This window comes from Onychostoma macrolepis, chromosome 01 (genome assembly GCF_012432095.1).
Source record: "Onychostoma macrolepis isolate SWU-2019 chromosome 01, ASM1243209v1, whole genome shotgun sequence".
In the NCBI taxonomy this organism is placed as follows: domain Eukaryota; kingdom Metazoa; phylum Chordata; class Actinopteri; order Cypriniformes; family Cyprinidae; genus Onychostoma; species Onychostoma macrolepis.
Genome location: NC_081155.1, coordinates 32,363,400 through 32,386,448, shown reverse-complemented (window position 1 = coordinate 32,386,448; position 23,049 = coordinate 32,363,400). Strand labels below are relative to the sequence as shown.

The 23,049-nt window shown below is 36.0% G+C and overlaps 1 protein-coding gene across 2 annotated transcripts; it reads right to left on the bottom strand.

The window, feature by feature from the left end:
• Positions 1-905: 905 nt before the first annotated feature.
• Positions 906-22,657, bottom strand: npy1r (neuropeptide Y receptor Y1). Of its 2 annotated transcripts, XM_058779206.1 has the most exons (4): positions 22,516-22,657; positions 17,846-17,898; positions 15,777-16,615; positions 906-3,711 (listed from the first exon to the last, which is right to left on the bottom strand). In XM_058779206.1, the coding sequence occupies exons 3-4, from the start codon at positions 16,500-16,502 to the stop codon at positions 3,295-3,297; spliced, it is 1,143 nt and encodes a 380-aa protein (XP_058635189.1). In that variant the 5' UTR covers positions 16,503-16,615; positions 17,846-17,898; positions 22,516-22,657; the 3' UTR covers positions 906-3,294. The 2 variants fall into 2 exon arrangements, with proteins under 2 accessions (XP_058635189.1, XP_058635199.1); XM_058779216.1 differs by lacking the exon at positions 17,846-17,898.
• Between the last annotated feature and the right edge of the window lie 392 nt (positions 22,658-23,049).

Below are 23,049 nucleotides of genomic sequence, written 5' to 3'. Positions count from 1 at the left end.
CTTACTGCCAAAATCCTTCTTTTCATTAGAGGTAAAGGTGCACTCAGTCAATTAAAAAAAATAAAAAAATAAAAAATTACTCAAAAAGTACTTTTTATAGTACGTATGGCTGCTTACATAAAAATGTGAGAGCGCATAAACCCAATTTCAAAATCTCTTTCAGACAAAAGAGAAAAAGTTGTTAGAACCACAACTTTGTCCTCTCCAAGATGTCTACCTCTTGTTGCTAAGCAACAGATTTTGCCTGGGAGATACTTTATTACACCCCGTGTTTTAGAGTTCATTGGAAACGTGAGTTTTTAAACTGTAGTTCTTTTTGTCAAGTTTTGCATCATAAAACAAAGCCTACTGTGTGGCGTCTTTTATCACGGTATCTATTCATTTCCAGCGATTGTCGTCACTGCTCCTTGTTGTTAGAGTAGCTCATGGCGGCTGTCAGGAATGTTTAACCGCATGAGGCTCAAAAGAGAAAGAGAGGTGACCATCCTCCCTCTGGTTAGACTCATCCTCACATTCATCACATCCTCTCCTATTTCTATTCCCCTTCACTCCATTACCCTTCACACTTTCTGTCCAACTGTCGGACATTTCTGTTCGATTAGTAGCCAACTAGTGACGAATGACTAAAAAATGTATCAACTTTTATGTTGAGCTGATCCTTCCTATAGGTCACAAAGAATTATTTGGTCATTATTTCAGTTTTCCATAACGTAGATCACTGTCCATTTCTATAACTCACTTACTCTTACTCTCAAACCGATAGTTAAACGTTTAGGATTTCAAGTGTGTTAAATACCCCCTTACGGCAAAAACAAACAAACAAAATACCAAGTAGCGTACCGTAACATGCATTTTTACATTATATTTTTATTGTTTGTCATACTACAAAGAAATGTTGTGTCAGAGGTCATTTGATATAATTCCCTATCAGAGAGAAAAGATCACTGCACTCAGTGAAGCAAACATGGATGATTTTGATCTATGATGCACTGCAGAACATCTTATTAGACTTGATGTGTCTTAATGTAACAAAGGGACAATGACAGAGATCTTGAAAAACTGCCATAGAGAAAGCATGGATATGAACAATATAAAAAGTGGAACAGCACTGCAGAATCCACAGGATATCCACACTGGCAGTAAAATATTCCATTCAAGTAACAGACAGTTGGAATATTGAGAACGAAAACAGCAGGTTCTGGAAATACATATTTAATTATTTTGCTTGTTATTTTCCCAGCACACTATTCCCCCTTGATTCCCTATAATGGTGGCAAGAGCATCAGCGCTCACTTACACTTCAAAATAAATAAATAAATAAATAAATCTGTCAAATGGGTTTGCTTGTGTTGTGATATTTTTGTTGCTCCAATTCTGGCCCTGTGTCGCTAAGCTCTTGTGGGAAGTTAAAGAGCTTTCTCTAACACCGAAAGTAAACATGAAATGCTTCTTCCTTTTTAAGATATGCATTTTTGCTCACTTGTTTGCACCAGCAACTGTCATATTGATGGCAACTTAAAAATCAAAATAAATCAAAATAAAAAACTGAAAAAGTAAATTAAACTGTAAAAAAACGTCAGAATTAATATCAGGATATATATTGTTTGAAATGTGTTTTCAGTATTGCGCTCTATATTTAGAACATGCAATGGGCTTTTTGAAAAAAAAAAAAAAGTCAAAAATGAACAATAGAAATCTGAAATCCAAAAAGATTAAAAAATATCTTCAGCAAATTAATTATATATACAGTATATGGAACATTATGTACTCCAAAAGCACAGTGACCTACCACGCACAAACATAATGCCATAGCAAATCTCTATAACTGCATTGTTTTGTAATCTGGGACTCTTTTGTACTGGATTGATCTTTTTGTGATTATGTTGTTGCGGTAATTTAAAACGGATCAATCACTGATGTTGGCAAAATCCCAACAACAGCACATGATAGTCTGCTCAGCAATAGAGGAGCTTGATAAACCACTTCAGTGGTATTCTATTTATCATTTTGTAATTTCTGAGGGTAATCATCAAAAAATATTTTTGCCACTACACTTTTAATGGTAGTCTAAAAACGAAAACTTCAATGACCACAGTGACCATAAAACAAGTGGTGAAGGCATTACATTGGCAAAACATTTTTTCTTCTAATAATGAAGGAATGAATCTCAAAAATATACTGAAAATCTGTCAATAAACAATAGTATATCACACATAACATAATAGAGGTAATTAATATCAAATTAGAAATAGCAAAGCATCAATTACAATCATTATGCATCAGTGAAGATGTACATTTATTAAACTATACTGACACATTCCTATTTGTTTGTTTGTGTGTAATATGGATTGAAAATAACAAAACAGAACAAACAAAAAACTGTTTAAAGAAGGGTTACCCAATCCTTTCTAAAGACCTCGATTATCTGGTTTTGTGTTTTAATTCTGGTATGGATCTAAACTCTGCAGGACATTGGCCTTCCAGGAGCAGAACTGGATGCCCTGGTTTAAAATAAACCACTGTGAGCAATAGCACAACAGCCTTGTTCACACTGACAGCATTTAAATGGCTGGAGGTTGCGTGCCGCTCTGCACAGCTTTGTCACATCGCCATCAGTCGCTCTCACTCGTGACATCAGAAATCGCAAAGTCTCTTTGAAAATGAACAATGTCAGGTCACTTTGTTCCTGCAAATTGCTGTCCATGTGAATGCCTCTTAAAACAGGCTTTTACTTCCCGCAGGCTTGGTTTGTCAAAGGAATAACTAAGAAGAAAATCAATTTAGTTTTGGTCCAACTCCAAAAAATTAATCCAGCATAGAAATAGTTCGGAGTTTCTCTAAAAAGTCACATCTGACATTCATTATACATTTAAATCCATCTTTGAATTTGTGACCTCTTGGGCTTTGCATTAATTTTCATTCCTGCTTTCTTCTCTCCAAGTCAAACACGCAGCAAGAAGATTTCATCTTAGTGAACAAAGCTCAGTCCACTCATCTGAACCTCAGACAATTTCTGTTATGTCTTCAGACATTGACTCGGTCCCAAAGAGGCCTCACTGATGCTGGACACTGGATGTTTGCAAGAAATGTATTCAGCATCCTCGCTTGATTTTGTATGTACAATTTTACGAGTATACTATAATACAGAGCTTGGAAAACAGTTGCAGCAACAGTCCTGACTTCAATAGTTATGTTTACTTACAATCACTCTTATTGTAAATGCACACTTTTGAACTAAATCTAAAGAGAGGCATTTTTCAGAACACAGACAAGAGTATAATTTACAAAACTGTACTAGAGATCTAAGCTACTAATTTTCAGTGACATCTTGGACACATCCGTGTGAATAGTTGACATTGCAACCATGTCATATTCATTTTCCCGTGCTGACACAATCTTGCAGAGTCGGAAGGCCCGGAGGTCACGCTGGAAGTTGCGGTTTAGGAACCCGTAGAACACCGGGTTTATGCAGACCGAGCACATTGCAGTCAAGTGACACAGCGAGAACAGCAGATTGTGGGTACAGTTCATAGCCACTTCGTGGTTCCAGTCGATGACAGCATTAAAGACGTTCAACGGGAGCCAGCAAACCGCAAATGCCACGACAATGGAAAAGAGCATGATGTTAATCCGTTTAGTCTCACTGCTACGGTATTTGTTTTCACGTATTCTGTCCATCATGTTATTACGCCGCTGTAGACGTGTGTAGATCTGAGTGGAAGAGAAGAGGTGGACAGGTAAACAATTATTCATATTCATATCTCATATATGAGAGTGTTTCTTCAATTACAGTATGAACACTTTTGGCCTTGTGGATATTTAGAAAATGATTCAATTACTGTATAATTTTTATTACAATTTCAAAAGTTCTAAAAACTAAAACTTCACTGACCACAGTGAACATAAAACAAATCGGCATTACATTGACAAAACATTTTAATTGTAAAGGAATAAAATATACTGAAAATCTGTCAATAAGCAATTGTACCTCACACATAACACATATAATATTCAAGCAGAGGTAACTAATATCCTTACCAAATTAGAAATAGCAAGGCAACCTTTTATTCAGTTGCATTATGTATCAATGCAGACATACATTGCATTGAATACTGAGACATGAATTTTTTGCTTGCTTGAGCATAACGTGAATTAAGAGTTATTAAAACAAAACAAAAATAAAACAAAGACAAACACAAAACAAATCATCATGTGATTATGGTGCTGGAGACAAGTGTAAATCTGAGTGTAAGAGAAGAGGGCAATCATTTATTCATATTTCATATAATGTGTTTTTTAATTTTGAAAAAAATGTGGCCCTCTGGACATTTAGAAAATTATTTATATAATTTCCAATGTCCAGTAACAACGGAGCACAAAACCAGTAGCAATAGCCAACAATACACTGTATGGGTCAAAATTATTGATTTTTCTTTTATGCCAAAAATCATTAGAATATTAAGTAAAGATCATGTTCCATGAAGATATTTTGTTCCCAGACAGCAAGCAGTGTCGGCCCAGATCCGCCCACATCTGGCCCGCATGGATTTCACGCGGGCCAGATGTGGGCCAGATCTGGGCCGACACTATGTTGCTGTCTGGGATTCCTACTGTAAATATATGAAAACTTAATTTTTGATTAAACTTTAAAGGTGATTTTCTCAGTATTTTTTATTTTTTTGCACCCTCAGTTTCCAGATTTTCAAATAGTTGCATCCCGGCCAAATATTGTCCTATCCTAACAAACCATACATCAATTTCTATTATGTCTTCAGATATTGACTCGGTCCCAATGAGGCCTCACTGATGCTGGACACTGGATGTTTGCAAGAATTGTATTCAGCATACTCGCTTGATTTTGTATGTACAATTTTATGAGTATGCTATAATACAGAGCTTGGAAAACAGTTGCAGCAACAGTCCCGACTTCAATCAACTTTAACTCAACTCCCTCCACCAACAACTATAGTACACAACCCTATGACATGCTCGCCAAAGCTCATAAACTATAGCTGACCTGAGGGCAAACCATCATTAAAAACACAGTGGGGGAAAAGCTGCTCTGACATTTCATATGATGATCTTTGTGTGTGTGTGTGTGTGTGTGTGTTTTCAGGCTCTGTGTCTTTTATATTATTGAGTCAACACAAACTGACAGACAGAATACAAACAGAACACTCTTTAAGGACAACAAACACAACATTGCAAGTTAAATAATGGCGTTACAACGTCACTGTGTTGACACAGAATGTTAAAGTGCCTCAGTAATCACAATCACAATGAACTTGCCGAAAAAAAAATCAAAGCAAATGCATGGAGATTTATCTTGTTCCACTCTAACAACAAAGAGAAGACAGGTGAAATGAAAAGATGGGCTGGGAGGCAGGGGTCTGACCCAAAAGGTCAAGTTATTGCTGGTTAGCATGGACTTTACTGGACTTTAATCTGCCTTTACATGTTAGAAAGGCCCAAACACTTACTGTTTTTAAGTCTAGCTTAAAAACCTACTTTTATAGTCTGGTGTTTAACACAGTGTGAGAGCTGCTATTTTATTATTGTATTTTATTTGATGTTATTCTATAATATTTTTTAACTTTGTTATTCTATTTGTGATATTGTTTTATTCATGCTTGTGCAGCACTTTGGCAAACACTTGTTGTTTCTAAGTGCTTTATAAATAAACTTTGACTTTGACTTAATTGCTGGTATACACTATCTGTTCTATAAAGAGCATCTTTCACCATTGATGACTATTCAAAAATATTTAACTGTAACTAAATATTTTTATTCAAGCAACATTTAAATTACAAATATTTAATTGTATTGTGATATTTTCAAAATAATAATCATATTTTTGAGCATCCAGCACCATGTATAAACCATTAAATCATTACATACATTCAGGGGTCCTGTTCTAGAAAGATTTTTTTTTTCGTCTAACCTTCCATATACAGGTGCATCTCAATAAATTAGAATGTCGTGGAAAAGTTAATTTATTTCAGTAATTCAACTCAAATTGTGAAACTCGTGTATTAAATAAATTCAATGCACACAGACTGAAGTAGTTTAAGTCTTTGGTTCTTTTAATTGTGATGATTTTGACTCATATTTAACAAAAACCCACCAATTCACTATCTCAACAAATTAGAATATGGTGACATGCCAAACAGCTAATCAACTCAAAACACCTGCAAAGGTTTCCTGAGCCTTCAAAATGGTCTCTCAGTTTGGTTCACTAGGCTACACAATCATGGGGAAGACTGTTGATCTGACAGTTGTTCAGAAGACAATCATTGACACCCTTCACAAGGAGGGTAAGCCACAAACATTCATTGCCAAAGAAGCTGGCTGTTCACAGAGTGCTGTATCCAAGCATGTTAACAGAAAGTTGAGTGGAAGGAAAAGTATGGAAGAAAAGATGCACAACCAACCGAGAGAACCGCAGCCTTATGAGGATTGTCAAGCAAAATCGATTCAAGAATTTGGGTGAACTTCACAAGGAATGGACTGAGGCTGGGGTCAAGGCATCAAGAGCCACCACACAGACGTGTCAAGGAATTTGGCTACAGTTGTCGTATTCCTCTTGTTAAGCCACTCCTGAACCACAGACAACGTCAGAGGTGTCTTACCTGGGCTAAGGAGAAGAAGAACTGGACTGTTGCCCAGTGGTCCAAAGTCCTCTTTTCAGATGAGAGCAAGTTTTGTATTTCATTTGGAAACCAAGGTCCTAGAGTCTGGAGGAAGGGTGGAGAAGCTCATAGCCCAAGTTGCTTGAAGTCCAGTGTTAAGTTTCCACAGTCTGTGATGATTTGAGGTGCAATGTCATCTGCTGGTGTTGGTCCATTGTGTTTTTTGAAAACCAAAGTCACTGCCCCCGTTTACCAAGAAATTTTGGAGCACTTCATGCTTCCTTCTGCTGACCAGCTTTTTAAAGATGCTGATTTCATTTTCCAGCAGGATTTGGCACCTGCCCACACTACCAAAAACACCAAAAGTTGGTTAAATGACCATGGTGTTGGTGTGCTTGACTGGCCAGCAAACTCACCAGACCTGAACCCCATAGAGAGTCTATGGGGTATTGTCAAGAGGAAAATGAGAAACAAGAGGCAAAAAAAATGCAGATGAGCTGAAGTCAGGGCTTTAAATAAATCCGAAATCCGATCCAGCACCTCATTTTGTCAAGATCCCCCTCCTCATGCACCAATGAAAGACGTTTGTGCTGACCTGTGTGCATATATGAAAAGTCCTCAATAACGACCGCACTTGCGGCACATCTACATTTGAAATAAAGAAACTGAGCGCACAAAAGACGCGACATGTGAACTGCTCTGCTCTCATAAGACATAATGCACGGATCTAGTAGCATATACACATGCGTTCTCTTTCTCAACTGTTCACATTTACTTAAGAAAAAATCTGGATACTCGCCAGGAAGGCCATTTTTGCGTAATTTTGTGTGTATTTGGCCACTTAAGATCAACAACAAACTACAAAAAATAACTCAATATGATACTTGCTAGGCGGCTTTGGATGTGACTGTGCAAGCGCGCGAGTTCCGATTGGCTTAAAAAGACCTGTAAATTATACATTTTTGTGACGATGCAACAATGACCCGATTAAGCAAGTGACAATTCTGTCAACTGTCCCGAAATGCGAGCGAAAGTCTTGGATCAGTGACAGCGTGCAGCAGCTCGTTGTATTGCAGACGAGATGCGCTGATGTGAAGCCGCGGTCCATCTGAATCACTCACGCTGTTTTCAAATGACTGATTTAATCTGCTAGTTTGACAGGATTAATTATAACTCTATTACAGAGATTTGTGAAATAAAATTCCATTATTTTTTTGTTTTTCTCTTTCCCAAGCCTGCAAAGTGCTGTTTCAAAATTTCATGGCTTTTTCAGGTTTTTCATGTACGAACCCTAATAAAAGCAACTGATGCACGCTGTTAATCACTTAAACTGGCCCACCAATGTGATCGGCTGAATGCTCCGTTACTTCTCCCTCCTCTAATCACATGCCGGATCCGTCACCCCGAAATTTACAAATTAAGCACTGGCTGAAGGCCACTGTCAAAGAAACCTGGGCTTCCATACCACCTCAGCAGTACCACAAACTGATCACGTCCATGCCATGCCGAATTGAGGCAGTAATTAAAGCAAAAGGAGCCCTACCAAGTATTGAGTACATATACAGTAAATGAACATACTTTACAGAAGGCCAACAATTCACTAAAAATGTTTTTTTTTTTTATTGGTCTTATGAAGTATTCTAATTGGTTGAGATAGTGAATTGGTGGGTTTTTGTTAAACCTGAGCCAAAATCATCACAATTAAAAGAACCAAAGACTTAAACTACTTCAGTCTGTGTGCATTTAATTTATTTAATACACGAGTTTCACAATTTGAGTTGAATTACTGAAATAAATTAACTTTTCCACGACATTCTAATTTATTATTATATATATTTAAGCATTCATGGGGGCTAGACCAAAAATAATCTATTTAGATCTAGTCATAGTTAACAATTACATACATACATACATACATACATACACACACACACACACACACACACACACACATACATACATACATAAATAAATATTGGACACTAATTTAAATAAAAAGATTCACACTAAAATGACAAAATACAGAACTAAAATAGCAAAAACTAAATTAAAGATTTAATTCATTTTTAAAATGTAGTAAAATACTTTAATAAATATTAAACACAAAAAGGTAACTTCAAAGATTAATATATAATATTATTTAAATAATACTAAATTAACACTGATATATTCACATTGTTACAAGTTTTTCAAAAATGTCCAGTAAACACACAAGTAAAATTCTCACAATCAGAAATTGTGTTAAAGCAAGTAATCAAGCATTTTTGATAAGATCATTATAGTATTCTGATAAACATAAACACTCTCATTATGTCATTTACATATCATATTAAATATGCCATATAATGTTAGTTTTTGCAATAGCTTATTTGGCTCCAAAAGGCAATTTAGATTGCACAAGATGAACCACATTTCAACATTTCCCTCAAAATTTCCTATATAAATAAAAAAAATAATGTTAATGTTGCATTAATGTTTAGTTGATTGAGTTTGGATAGCTATGGGACAGAGCTATGCCATTCTCAAAATCTTTGACTTTCTTTCCTAATGATGGAAAAACAGTCTGTCCACTTAGAACAGAACATCTGTACAAGCTCCACCCAGTGCATGTGCATTTGCATGCCTTATTAGCACAACAAGATGAATGAATTAATCATCAGTTCATTAGACGCACACAGATCAGAGTCTTGCAAACACAACTGACTCCAGCCTTCTTTCCTCGCCTCTTTATTTCTCTCTTTTCCTCCTTTTTTTCGTTCTTTCTCTTTATTTGATGAATGGCAGCGCTGGCACAGAGTCCTGTGACCTGAAATAACTGCATGACACAAAACCCAGAGGCAGAGAGAGAGAGAGAATGAATACGCAGACTGAGATGCATGTATTCATAACTTATTATTTACTTCATCTCAAATTTGAAAGCCAGCATTAGCCAGACTGAAACAGTGAATTTGTATACAGTATGGTATGTGATTTGTAGGTTTGACTCCATATCCAAATTATTTCCATTGGAAAGCTGGCTTTGTTTAGTGGGTTGATTAAATGTGATTCTAGGTCGATTTTACTGACAGCTGAACAAAAAAAGTCCCTCAGTCATTAGGACTCATGAAGTCGTTGGCTCATACAGAGAGAGAGAGAGACTGATCTAATGCAATCCGACAGTTGCTGCCCTGATCGGACAGCCAGAATCTTTGTTGGCGTCACATTCTGAAGTATTGGACCGTGGGATGGTTGGATGACAGTAGCACCTAAGGATCCAACTGAATATAAATGCTTTAGTCATACTCTGTGGTAGTGATAGACCAAGATAGACCAAAATATTGGCCAGGGTGATTAATTGGCTGGTACATGGCCATTTTGAGATCACATGTTACAAAATAAATCAAAATCTACTAACAACACTGTCAGTGAATAGCATATTTTAAATATTGTGGTGAATTTGAAGTAAATGTGATGTCAAACAAGTGATTTAAAAAAAAAATCTTATTTGCCATTATTAAAGGGTAACACTTTTCTTTTTGTTATACAAAGATTTTGGAAACATTTTACAATGCCTCCATTATTTATATTCGCATAGATTCAATTGTTTTACCCTTGTTTTAATCCTTAACTATGAAAATTCAATGTAAAATATTTATTTACTGCTTGTCAATCCAATCATAAAGCATTTTGGTATTGACTACAAAAATACAGCTGTCCAAAGTTTTTTGGCATTATTTTACCACGTCATAAGAAGTCAGTATCCTTTTTTAAAAGATGAAGCTGATTGATATGAAATATGAAACATGATGTATGTATAACACAATGAAAAAATCAATGTAAATATCACTTGTGCATATTTTTTGTGCTTTATTTGTAATCAACGGCTAGCTGTGCATTAAACGATTTGAATGCACGACGTGGAGGCGAAGAACCACCCGATGTGCAGCAGAGTTTACTATTCAACTTTAACTGTATGTTACTATGGTTACTAATGTTTATAGGAAGCGCATTAACATAGAACGTGATTATACTGACCTGGAACTACCTGTGCAGTTAAACGAATTTAATCAACACCTGCCAGCCAAACAGAATCAAGTATTCAGACAGACCATGGCATAATAAGATTTAGCAAATAAGCAATTTGCTAAATATTTAATTATGTGCAGGCTATTTAGAAAAAAATTAGTCTTGAAATGAGACGAATGAGACACCAAAATGTGATTTCCATCCCCATTGTTTCCACCACAGTATGTTATCAAACAAAATACATAATTTCAGATGTGGGTTTTCATGGCTTTCATAAAAAATGACAAAAATGGCTGTGTTCACTGCTCAACAAATGAAATAAACTAGCAAGAGCGTGAAAAGTGCTTTTGCTTTTCTGTGATGCAATTTGGTCCAAACCACAAAAAGCACCATTTTAAAATGACAGCAGAAGTGAGGAAGAGGGGAAGAGAAAGAATGAGACAAATTTGGATATGTGTGCATGTGGGTGTAAGTGCTGTTCCATTTTTGAACTAACCGCCTGTGGTTAATTGGGTGTAAAAGTGACAAGCATCCTTGACAAAACTCGGTCATTTCACTTGAACACCAACAAACGCTCAACAGCACTTGACAATCTGAACAGTGAGCCATCGTCATAATGACGGCAGAATGCTCATTCTGTCACCCCACACACGCATTTTAATTTTTACAACTCTATTAGCATAATAATCTCCATATTAAACCCATTACTGAGAAGTGGGAGCTTGTCACATGAATCTTCCTTTCCATTTACGCCGTTCTTTACACATCATAAAGTTTTGAATCCTTTGTATTGCAGTATATCTTTCGGTTTCTTTATTATTATAAATTCTATTTTTGTACCCTTTGTGGATGAGCCATTATGACTCATCCTTGTGATCTTGGGGGTCTTTGAATTTTTAAATGATCAGTTTTTGCACAGACCCTTTCTTCATCTTCTCTCTCCCTCTTACTCATTTATTCTGCCATTCTCTGACCAATCCCACCCTCTCTCTCTTTTCTTTCAAAACCTGCAGCGGTACTGGGTTTGTGTTGGCAATGAGCTGATGTGGCAGGTCATGTTGGCTGCTGGTCATATTCAGTCAGAACATACACTCTGTTTCACTGAGCTATGTCCAAAGCTACTGGATTCTAGGACAAAAAAAAAAAAAAACTCAGCAATGATCTTTAGACAATACAGCAGAACAGAAGAGACATGCCTATTTGTTTGAGTGTGTGTGTTTATGATTGTATTTGTGAGAATGCTATAATATTCAACTAGTTTTGTATCTGTAACTTGTCTCTACTCCTAAAAAGTCAACACAAATTTCTATTTTACTTCTGTAATTAGCAATATTTCAGAGTAAAACTCGATATATGACAAGAGAAGGTGTTGGCTTTGTCCATTTGGGATTTGACTGGATGATGAAACTTGGGTGTTAACAGAATAGAGTTATTTCATTTTGATTTAAGACAACCACTTTTTTTTGTTTTTAAATAATATGTGCTGATGAATCCTTTACAACAAGAACATGAATCTAAATAGTATATAGGTCAGGTTTTCTTTTAGTTGACTTTAAGACCAGCCTCAAACACACTACCATTACTTCCTAAAATAGCTTTATAAATATTATCAAATAATGAAGCTCAAACTGAAAGTAAAGCTGCCCCCCCCCAAAAAAGATAATGGTAAACGGAGTACAAAAGAGTAAAAAGTCAGACTTACAGAATCTCAAAGTCAGCTGTTCACATCACAGTTACTAGGTCAAACACTGACTGACTCTTGTGCTTTTTTTTGCTTAGGGCTTTATAAAATGTCTTGTTACTGGAATTTATTACGCATCATTTACCATGCGGAAGTGTGTTGTGCAAGAGGATGCCTGGGAGTCAGTTGAAAATTCGATAAAAATTGGATCTACAAAATGTATTTTAGGGTTGGCAGGATTAAGATATCAATTAAATATCCTTAAAAAAATTATTTAACAAATTTACATATTTAACAAATTTGGAAATCATACAATTAATCTAACTTATTTTATTGTATTGACTGTCCTTGTGTTTAATGGTATATTTTATAGTGTTTAAAATATTTTAAAGGTTTATACATCGAGCATTATTGTAATAGTAGACAAACTCGACTTAAAATAAATATTTTCCAGATAATATTTTATCCTTATTTTAGCCTTAGTAAAATGACAATATAAAAGCTAATTATTTCATTTAAAAAAACATGCCTGAATAATATCATATGTGACCCTGGACGACAAAACCAGTCTTAAGTGTCGATTTTTCGAAATTTATAAATGAATAAATAAGCTTTCCATTGATGTATGGTTTGTTAGGATCGGACAATATTTGGCCGAGATACAACTATTTGAAAATCTGGAATCTGAGGTTGCAAAAAAATCTAAATATTGAGAAAAACGCCTTTAAAGTTGTCCAAATGAAGTTCTTAGCCATGCATATTACTAAGTATTGATACATTTACGGTAAGAAATTTACAAAATATCTTCATGGAATATGATCTTTACTTAATATCCTAATGATTTTTGGCATAAAAGAAAAATCGATAATTTTGACCCATACAGTGTATTTTTGGCTATTGCTACAAATATACCCCAGCGACTTAAGACTGGTTTTGTGGTCCAGGGTCACATATGTATTTTACTAAGGGGGTCCCTTACATGATCACATTCATCATATTTGGGTGGCATCAAAAAAGTTTGAAAACCCCTGGCCTATAGGCTACATGAAAATTCAAAATACATTTTTACACATCCTACACATCTGAATTATGCACATTACTAAGAGACTGATAAAAAAACAGTTCATTTATCACTTTACTTGACAAAGGTTTGGGGAGTTTGAGCGTCTTGTGCCTGATGGATAACCACTGACTATTAAATTGAAATCTATCAAGTATGCCAGCTTAACATTTACAAATAAGTACCAAACCCACTTAGATAAGCCTGAATAAATGTCAAACTGCAAAGCTATCAGTGACGTCTCAACCACCCCTAACCCTCCCTGGTCAGTCACAAGCTGAACTCTCCAGGGACAGGAAAAGAGCAACAAACATGTACAGTACATATCATAGTCTGCCACAAGAGACATGTACTAGACTGTGATACAGCAGTCAGGATGTTGTAGGAGGGATTTGTTCTGTTCTGTTCAGACTGACATAAAAATATGGAATAAATTGGGCTCTCCACAGCCCACAGAGTGCCTTCAAACTGGCTGAGAGAAATGAGCGTTCCTCTAGCACCCCCAAAAAACCATACATTATTCAGTGTCGTGGGAAATTGTATTAATATCCGTTTAGTGTTTAAGAAAAAAAACTCAAAGGGAAAATCTACTTTTCAACTTCAGTTAGTATTCTAAAGTAAACCCATAGGAAAGAGAAATAACACGAGACTTTTATAATACTAAAATGGCTTCATTTGTTCTAACAGAGACAGCAATGAGATTAAACAAAAAAATAAACAGAGACTTTATGAAATTTCTGTCATTACTCACCCTTGTGACATTCTAAACCTGTATGCTTAGTTTCAGAGAACTGTAATATTGATCTTTTCCATAAAGCAACTGTTCATAGCGACTACAGACTTCAAGCTCAAAAAAGACAAAAACACATTATTAAAGTGGTCTGAAAGATTCATGCACTATATGCCAAGCCTTCTGAAGCCATATAATAGCTTTTTTTTTAGTGAGGAACAGGCTATAATTTAAGTAAATTATTTCCAGACAATGTTGATCTCCACAGCAGCTCTCAAATTATATTTTGCCTATGATGCCTATGATGATCTCAAGGGTTCTACATCATGACATTTTGTTGAGAGACTCTGAAGGACCAGTGACGTCTGATGATACTGACAACCATTATGCGTCATAGGTGGCATATCTGATTAGTGAACAGTGCAAAATGACTTCGGCACAAGGTCAATCTAAACTTGTATTAAAATCAATGTGGAAAAGATCTATATATAGATGTTCTGTATATTTGTTTGTTTGTATGTCTTTGTTCCACAGAAGAAGAAAAAAACAGCAAGCAAGCTTTTGAGAGCACATAATGACACAATTTTCATTATTTCATTTCATGGAACTGAAATATTCTCTGTATAAATCTCTCTCTCTCTCTCTCTCTCTCTGTACAGTGCACTTATTGTGTACATGCATGTTTCTACATTATACTTATATTATACATTGTACTCCCCTTTAATTACATCTGTAATTCATTTCTGTAATTACATCTATAATGATACTGTTTACCCTTCCTTTACCCCTTAAACCTAACAAAACCACCAAACCTGCCTCAAACCTTACCCATATCCTTCCTCAATAGCAGCAAAAGTATTTTGCAATTCAGCATGAACACAATAGATAGATACAGTAGCTGTATTCCTGTGACGGCAAAGCTTAATTTTCAGCAGCCATTATGCCAGTCTTCAGTGTCACATGATCCTTTAGAAATTATTCTAATATACTGATTAACATTTAATATTATTACCAATTTTGAAAACAGTTTTGCTACTCAATATGTTTGGGAAAACCATTATTTTCAGGATTCTTTAATCAACAGAAAATTCAAACAAACAGCATTTATTTAAAATTGATACAATGTAGATAACGTAGAATAAACAATGTAGAAATGTTTACTGTCACTTTTGAACAATTTAATGCATCGCTGCTGAATAAAAAGTACTCATACATGACATAGACTTACACATATAGGGCCAGATTTACTAACAGCTTAAGTCAGCGCAAACCGTCTTTTGGCGTTAAAATAGTACTGTCAGGATTTACTAAAGAATTAGCGCTGAAAAGTTGTGGACACAGTACGCATTTGTAGGAGTTTCCCTTTCAGACGCAAAATATTTGGGAGGAGAGTATTAACATGAATCACGCAACACGATTTACTAACATTTGCACTCGTCAAATTACTGGTATTTGCGCCATTATTAATTATTTATTGCGCTGGTCATTATGGAAATGATCTGGCTGCGTTTGTCTTCATTAATGTTTAGTAAAACAGCCGCATAATTCTCCCCTCCCATCAGTGCTTTTATGGAATTGCACTCTAACGCTAATTTGCCCTGTTTAGTAAATCTGGCCCTTATTCTTTTACAGTATGCCACCATCTCTTCTTACTCATCTCTGTGGTCTTACCTTCAAGTAACAGATGAAGATGAAGGTGAGAGGAGTGATGTACTGCAGCACCAGCATGCCAGTGGTGTAGGTGAGTTTGATTTCTCTGGAGGGCCACTCCTCCACACACACCACCTTTCCCCTGTACTGCTCCTGAAACACTGAGGGCAGCTGCTTCAGCGGGGCGTCTGTCACCCTGGAGAATAACAGAAAGGGTGTGGCAGTGAGGGTGGCCAGGGCCCAAGTGAGGCTGATGCCCAGACAGGCATGGTTCAGGCTCGGCCTCCATCCGCGAGGGTGTAGGATGAGCTGGTGTCTCTCAATGGCGATCAGAACCAAGGAAAAGATGGACACTGACACGGAGCAGCACTGGACCAGGCTGTTGAGTTTACACATGACCGCGCCGAACACCCAGTGGTCCATGAAGGTGTAGATGAAGGTGAACGGCAGACACACTAGGGACATCAGCAGGTCCGAGACAGAGAGGTTTGCGATTAGGACGTTTGTGACATTGTGAAGTTCCCGCTGCCGTGCGATGACAAGGATGAGAGCCAGGTTGCCGACAACACCCAAAAGTACCACAGCACTGTAGGCAATGGCCATCACAACAAACAAAGAGTGGCTGCCGTAGCACTCGTCGCCATATGCGATTGTGGAGAGGTTAGTGAAGGAGCAATTAGATATGTCCAAGGAACAGTTCAGAGCAGTGATTGGTGGAACTGGTGGAGAGAGGGCGGAGGCTGGCATTGTTCCGCCTCCTCTGCAGTTAGTTGGTGTTGGTTTATATCAAACAATCATAGACTCGTTCCTTCCAGGTAACAACCTTTCCAGGACCATGTTTTAGTAATTCTGACAACACACTGTGGAGACATAACAAAACATTTCAATCAATAATCAGAAAAGACAAGGCCGTATCCAGTTATAAAAATCAATAAATGTTCCCTTCAGTCATATTTAATAAAGAGTTATTATAATCTTCTATCATCAACATTTCTATTGGCCTTAGCCTTGTTGACCTTTATATTTAAGACTTATACGACACTTTGAAAGGGCAAGTAATACACATTTAATTGTGTAATAATTATAAATCATCCAACAGCATTCCACAGGCAATGTAATAACATTAAATAATAATAAGAATGTTTTCCATTTCTAAAAGCTGTTTAATTAAGCCTGCATGGTATGCATGGAATTGAGAAATTAATTAAGATTTTGGCACTTGATTCTTTTTTTAAATTAAGCCATTAAATACTCCTGACTGAGCTACTGACTCATAACATGAATAAAACCATTGGATTCTGGTCCATGCACGTGCACACACACACACACACACACACACACACACATCTAGGTATTTTCCACTGACAGTAGCACTTTATTTTAACAAGTAGTTATTAGGGGTGTAATGGTACACGTATTCATAACATAATTTTAAATGTAAATTTTCGGTATGGGTAAAGGGTCTTGTGGTTTGGTATGCATGTGTACCGAACAAATCATTACATTTTTTTCAGGAAATTCAAACAATAAACGCCTTTGATGTGGCGAGACAGATCTCTATATAAATGCCTCAGTTCAAACGGCAGCGCGGAGTGCGAGTGAGCGATTTCATCCCTTCCTCTTTACTACTAGTTTTAACGCAAAATAAGAGCCCGGTCTCATGAAAATGCGTATAAATAGTACGCCAAATAAAAACGAAAACTCGTGGTATTGATACGCAAAAATGGACTTTGGCGTACATATGATATGTAACGTGTTTGGCGTGCATATAACACGCAGTTTTCACATGCATATGATACGAAATTTGTTGGCGTGCATATGCTACGCAGTTTTCGCATACATATGATACGCATCTACCCCACAACCCTAATCCTACCCATGGCTTAGCATATACACATGCCAAAGTCCATTTTCGCATATCAATACCACAAGGTTTCGTTTTTATTTAGCGTACTATTTATGCACACTTTCATGAGATCTGGTTGCAAAATAAACATGAATGAACATCTCATGCTCAATCAGTGTTTCACTCATGGAAACACGTCAACAAAACAGCTAATAAATAAAATGTCACGTAGGATTTCATTTACCTCAGGCAAGTCATCAGTGTCCACAGCTTGTTAGTTTGCTGGAGAAATGAAGCCTAGAGAAGAGCATTTCATGAAATATTAGATTATATACTCATATTTTACTTTACATGTCAGTGATGTCTTAATTATTTAATGTATGTTTAATAAATAAATCTGTTATGAAACAAGGTATGACAGCCACTGTGTAAATGATTATATTTCAATAACAAATAGAAATTTTATCATTTGGAAGTTAATTTAAAAACTGCATTATGTGCAATTTACACATTTACATACAATTATTTTTTTTTTAAGTTGAGTGTTGATTATTTAAAAGTAAATGGTAATTGAATTTAAGTTTGGGCTCTTGTTAATTGTAACCTTATAGTAATGTAAAAGGACTCCCAAGGTTAGAGCAGAAGCTGAGGTAGATTTTTATCCCTAAGAAAATTTTAATTAGAATTTAATTTATTTAAAGAAAGAGCAATTTGTTTGTTCAGTAAACTGTTTAAAGTATAAAAATGCAATTTTGTTTAGTTTTTTCCTGTACCAAAACCATACCGAACCATGACGTCAAAACCGAGGCACGTACCGAACCATCATGGTACCATTACACCCCTAGCAGGTACACTTGTATGTACCTTCTATATACTCATAACTATAAATTATGCATAATTACAAGCAACTAACCATAAATCAAACTCTAACCCTACAGTAGTTAATTAATATTACTCAGTATTTGGTTGTGTAATTACACTGTAACAGTAACCCCTTAAAATAAACTAACCCTATTGGCGTCTATAGTTTTTATAGAAAGCTAACGATATATTCTATATATCCCTAAACTCTCAAACTCACAAACTTAAGACGTTATTTAGTAAGCCATTTGCAACCTGAGTCACACATTTCAAATTTTCTTTAAACTTCTTTAATATACTGTATGAACAGTACACATCATATATTGGTCTTAATTATAAATAATTTTACTTCCAGACATAAGCACAGACATAAACTCTATGAATGACTTGCATTGGTCTATATATCAGAGTGAAAGCAGGTTGTCAAGGTAACAGAGGTGGCAAAGCCTCCTGTTTTTAGGTCTCTGGTTCTTTCATCTCGGGCTCCCTTTTCTTCTGTCTCTATCAGCAGCCAATTTCAACTCTAAATTCACCGGTTTATAATTCAGCGTATTTAGTTGTTGTAAATACATTATATGAATATTATATTTAAACAACATAAACATTACAGGAAGCCCAGCCGTGAATCTCTAACTAACCTTTCTCATTCATAGCAGGCCAATACATTTACAGTACAATAGTCTCGTGCACATGAACTGCAATGGGATATGCAGACGCTGGGTAATCCCGATAGACTGAGGCTAAATGGCAGGCTGTTCACATGCTCTGTGCAGAGTATTCCCTTGACGGTACTGTTCTACAAAGTGACCTTAAGAGTAGAGTGGGCTACAAAGGGAATACGCCAGCATTTGAAGCAGGCACTTAAATGTCAAGATGGAGCGGGATTCATTCATTTGCCTTTGCAAGTCTGTAAAGGGAAAATCTAATTAGGTGTGCAGAGTATTAAAAATGTATTCCAGCAATGATAAATTAGATTAGAAGTCACTCAAAAAATGCAATGTCACTTAATACTCAAGGAATGTTTGAAGGTAGTTCATTATTGTAAGGGTATGTTTGAATTATTTTATTTTTATGGACAACAGATGGTAAATGCTACGACAAATAATACACCCTAGTAGTGTTTAATGTTCCAACAGAATCTCATTAATACATAAACTGTGTGAATAATAGTCTCTTATCGCACTGACATTTATCTTGAGTCATTTAACACTCTTTTATTCAAAGCGACTTAAAAATGAGGAGCGATTCTTCATAAGGAGGTGGTAACATAAGAAGTGGTGCCATAAGATTGTTCAGAGAACTACGCACTAGAACAGAGATAAAAGGGAAAAATGGTGAAGGAAAAGTGTTATTGCATTTGCAGGTTTGGGTCGAGTGTTCACAGAAGAGATGTCTTTAGATGTTTTTTGAAAGTTGCAAGATGCTGCTTGGCTGTTCGAGTGTCTTGGGTATATAATGCATGCATAAATCAAGACTTTGTTTAAGACTTTGGTAGTTTTGCTTCAATAGAATAGAGTGTTCACTGAATGACAATCTGAGAGTTCTGTTTAACAGCCATAAAACCTCAGACAAGTTGCACTGTTTAAGTTGACATGAAATGGATATTCATCCTATCTATCTGTTTTCCAAATTTATTGATCTTATTGTGAATGATTCATCCATATGGTTCACTTTTTTGACCTTGTAATTTATTATTATTTTTTTTTATCAAAATGTCATTACTCCATATTCCAGTAAAAACAGCTTCTCTCTGGTGATATATACTGGACTTTATATTTATATTTCTTTGCTCATAAACTTCAAATGACAGCCAGTGGATAGAACATGGTTCCAGCCCTAATTTTATTTTATTTTTTAAATCCAGTGCCTTGTTTTAGGTTTTGCCATCTTTTGTTAGATCTAGTGTCCACTATTTCTTGTATATTGTTGATGGTTACAGAAGTAATTCCCAACTGTCCTAAGTAGGCCAGTAGTCCACATTAGCTTAGCGGGATAGGTCACCCAAAAATAAAAAAATCTGTCATTATTTGCTTGAAGTTGTTCCAAACCTGCATGCTGTTATATTTTTCCCTGAGACACAAAAGGAGATTTAAGTTGCCTAGAATCTTGATGCAACTTAATTAGTCAATGTAAACTGTGTGCTATATTCAAAATTTTCTGAAACCAAGTGAAAGAATAGTTCTGTGTCTTTTTTAAATTAACCAATAGATTCAGTTTAAAAACCAGACTGAACAATTTGTTTATGAGTCAGACTGTTCTGGTTGAAGTTCAATTCACGAACTCTGTGGCCAACTTGCAGCTCAAGTTAACGCGAAGCCTGCCGGAGGAAACATTAGTGAACAATAATAATAAGTCTGCTAAACGATTAAAGCTAAATGTTAACGAGATAAGAAATAATTATTTGCACAGTTTACATATTAATGAGGCTCCACTGGAACATTAAACAGGGATAGCATTTGACATGTTGTCCGTAACAATAAAATAAAACAAACACTATTATTCTCACTTTTTATTACCGAGGTTGTAATATTTGTCATTTCATTGGCCATATATTGATTGTCTACTCTAACATAAAAACATTTAAAAATAAATAAATAAAATCTTAGCACTCTTGTGACTTCAAAAAATTTGTATATGCTTAATATTGCTCCTTTTAAAAAATGATCTGATAAACTAAAAAATGAATACATTTATTGTCTTTCAATGAATCAGCAGACACTTTTAATGCCATAGCCATGACAATATAATTAGGTCATCAACTGTGGTCTTTCAAGAGCCACATGGAGAGATTCTTTGAAGAAACAAGAGATGAAGATGCATGTAATGATGCTGATATGAATGGAACATTCAAGTTTAAGAAGTTTAAAAATGAGTTTCTGATTAAAAAAAATGAATTTTCTCCAAAAAGAGTCATTGGGAGCTATGGGAACCAAACAAGTGAGAGACGCGCTGCAAAAAGACAAGTACTGAGATAAAGGAGTCGAAGGATGGAAGAACACAGAGACATATTGACTGACAGAAGAGGCAAGGAGAAAATTGGGAAGGCGAGACAGAGAAAACAGATGTCTTAAATGATATCTGTCTTTTTTAGTGTTCTAGTACTCATGTGTGTATATGTTCTACACCAGGTGCTATAAAAACCTCTAATGATGCAAATTTAAAGGGAAAAATATATATCTCAGAATCACAAAAATCAAATCCCCAATCCATAGTGTAAAATTGTACAAATCAGTATTAAAATATAATGAAAACATGTCTATCTTTCATAACACACATAGCATCAGACATCCTTCGGCTAGAATGATGACACAAAATGAACTTTGATATTTCCAGTCTACACCAGGAATTTATGGAGCACCATAAAAGACAAATTCACAGAATATGACAGCAGTTACAATAATATATAGTGTTGAAATACAATCTTGATTTGAGCTCACCAACACATTACCTTAATGTCTCCTCTCAACAATCTGAAATCTGCCATTACATCCTAAAGAGAAAGATAAGCCCATCCAAGGAGAACATTTAGGCGCGAGGATATCGCCTCCTCACTGTTCTCTCGTTCCCAGGAGAGACAGTTTCGATGAGAGCATTAAGATAAATTATTACGCGTTATTTGCCTTCAAACTCCTGAGTTAAGTGCTTTCATCTAGTGTATCATAAGCAGGTCAAAGTCCTGCAGGTACTTTAGTCCTCATAACCTAATGATCTATTTCTTCTTGCCCACCAGCTGCGCTCGGTATCGCGCGTCTGGGCGCGTAAAGTTTATTTTTTTAAAGCATTATGAAATTAGCAAAACCTATTTATCCTACATTTCCCTGCGTTTTCACCTGAAGCCAAAATGTGTTATAGTGAATCGCGTCTTAACGCACAGAATAGCATCAACCATATCGAGGAAGATTGAATCGCACTGCGTTGCTGGTTGTTCTTAAATAATAACATGACATAACATTTTCGTAAAAGGGGAAAACAAAAACAAAAAAAACAGAAATAGTGACGACAGAGTGGAGAGATTCGGCATGTTTCCAAAAAAGGCGCGTTCCAGAGTCTTACCTGCGGCGCTTCACGCGCGGTCAGACCTGAAGTCTCCATCAGTCTGAATGAGTGAACGTGCGTGTAGCACTGACAGCTGGCTCAACCGTGCCTCTGCACAAGCGTTACTCACGCGGGGGTCCGTGGCCGTCCGAAAGCACCAAACGTCACCAATTCACAGCATGACGCTGTGATGCATTCATAGCATGACACTTATTCAAGAGCTGATGAAAACTGGTCTAGTTCTTGTAAATCAGAAAAAAAAAAAAAAAAAAAAATATATATATATATATATATATATATATATATATATATATATATTTATATTCTCCAAAGGTCTTTATTAAGGCTTTGTCATTTGATAAATGGTCTTTTCACCTTATTGACATGGTTCCTTTCCATTGCACAAAAGATTCTTTCTAGTGGAAATATTGTTACATTTCACGGTGCTTTTTCTTCTTTTTTTTCCCAATTAGTAAATCCTGATCGTGGTTTCAGCTGCGTAAAGGTTGACGTAGATACCACCCTGCAGAAAAAAAAACACAATAGAAACCA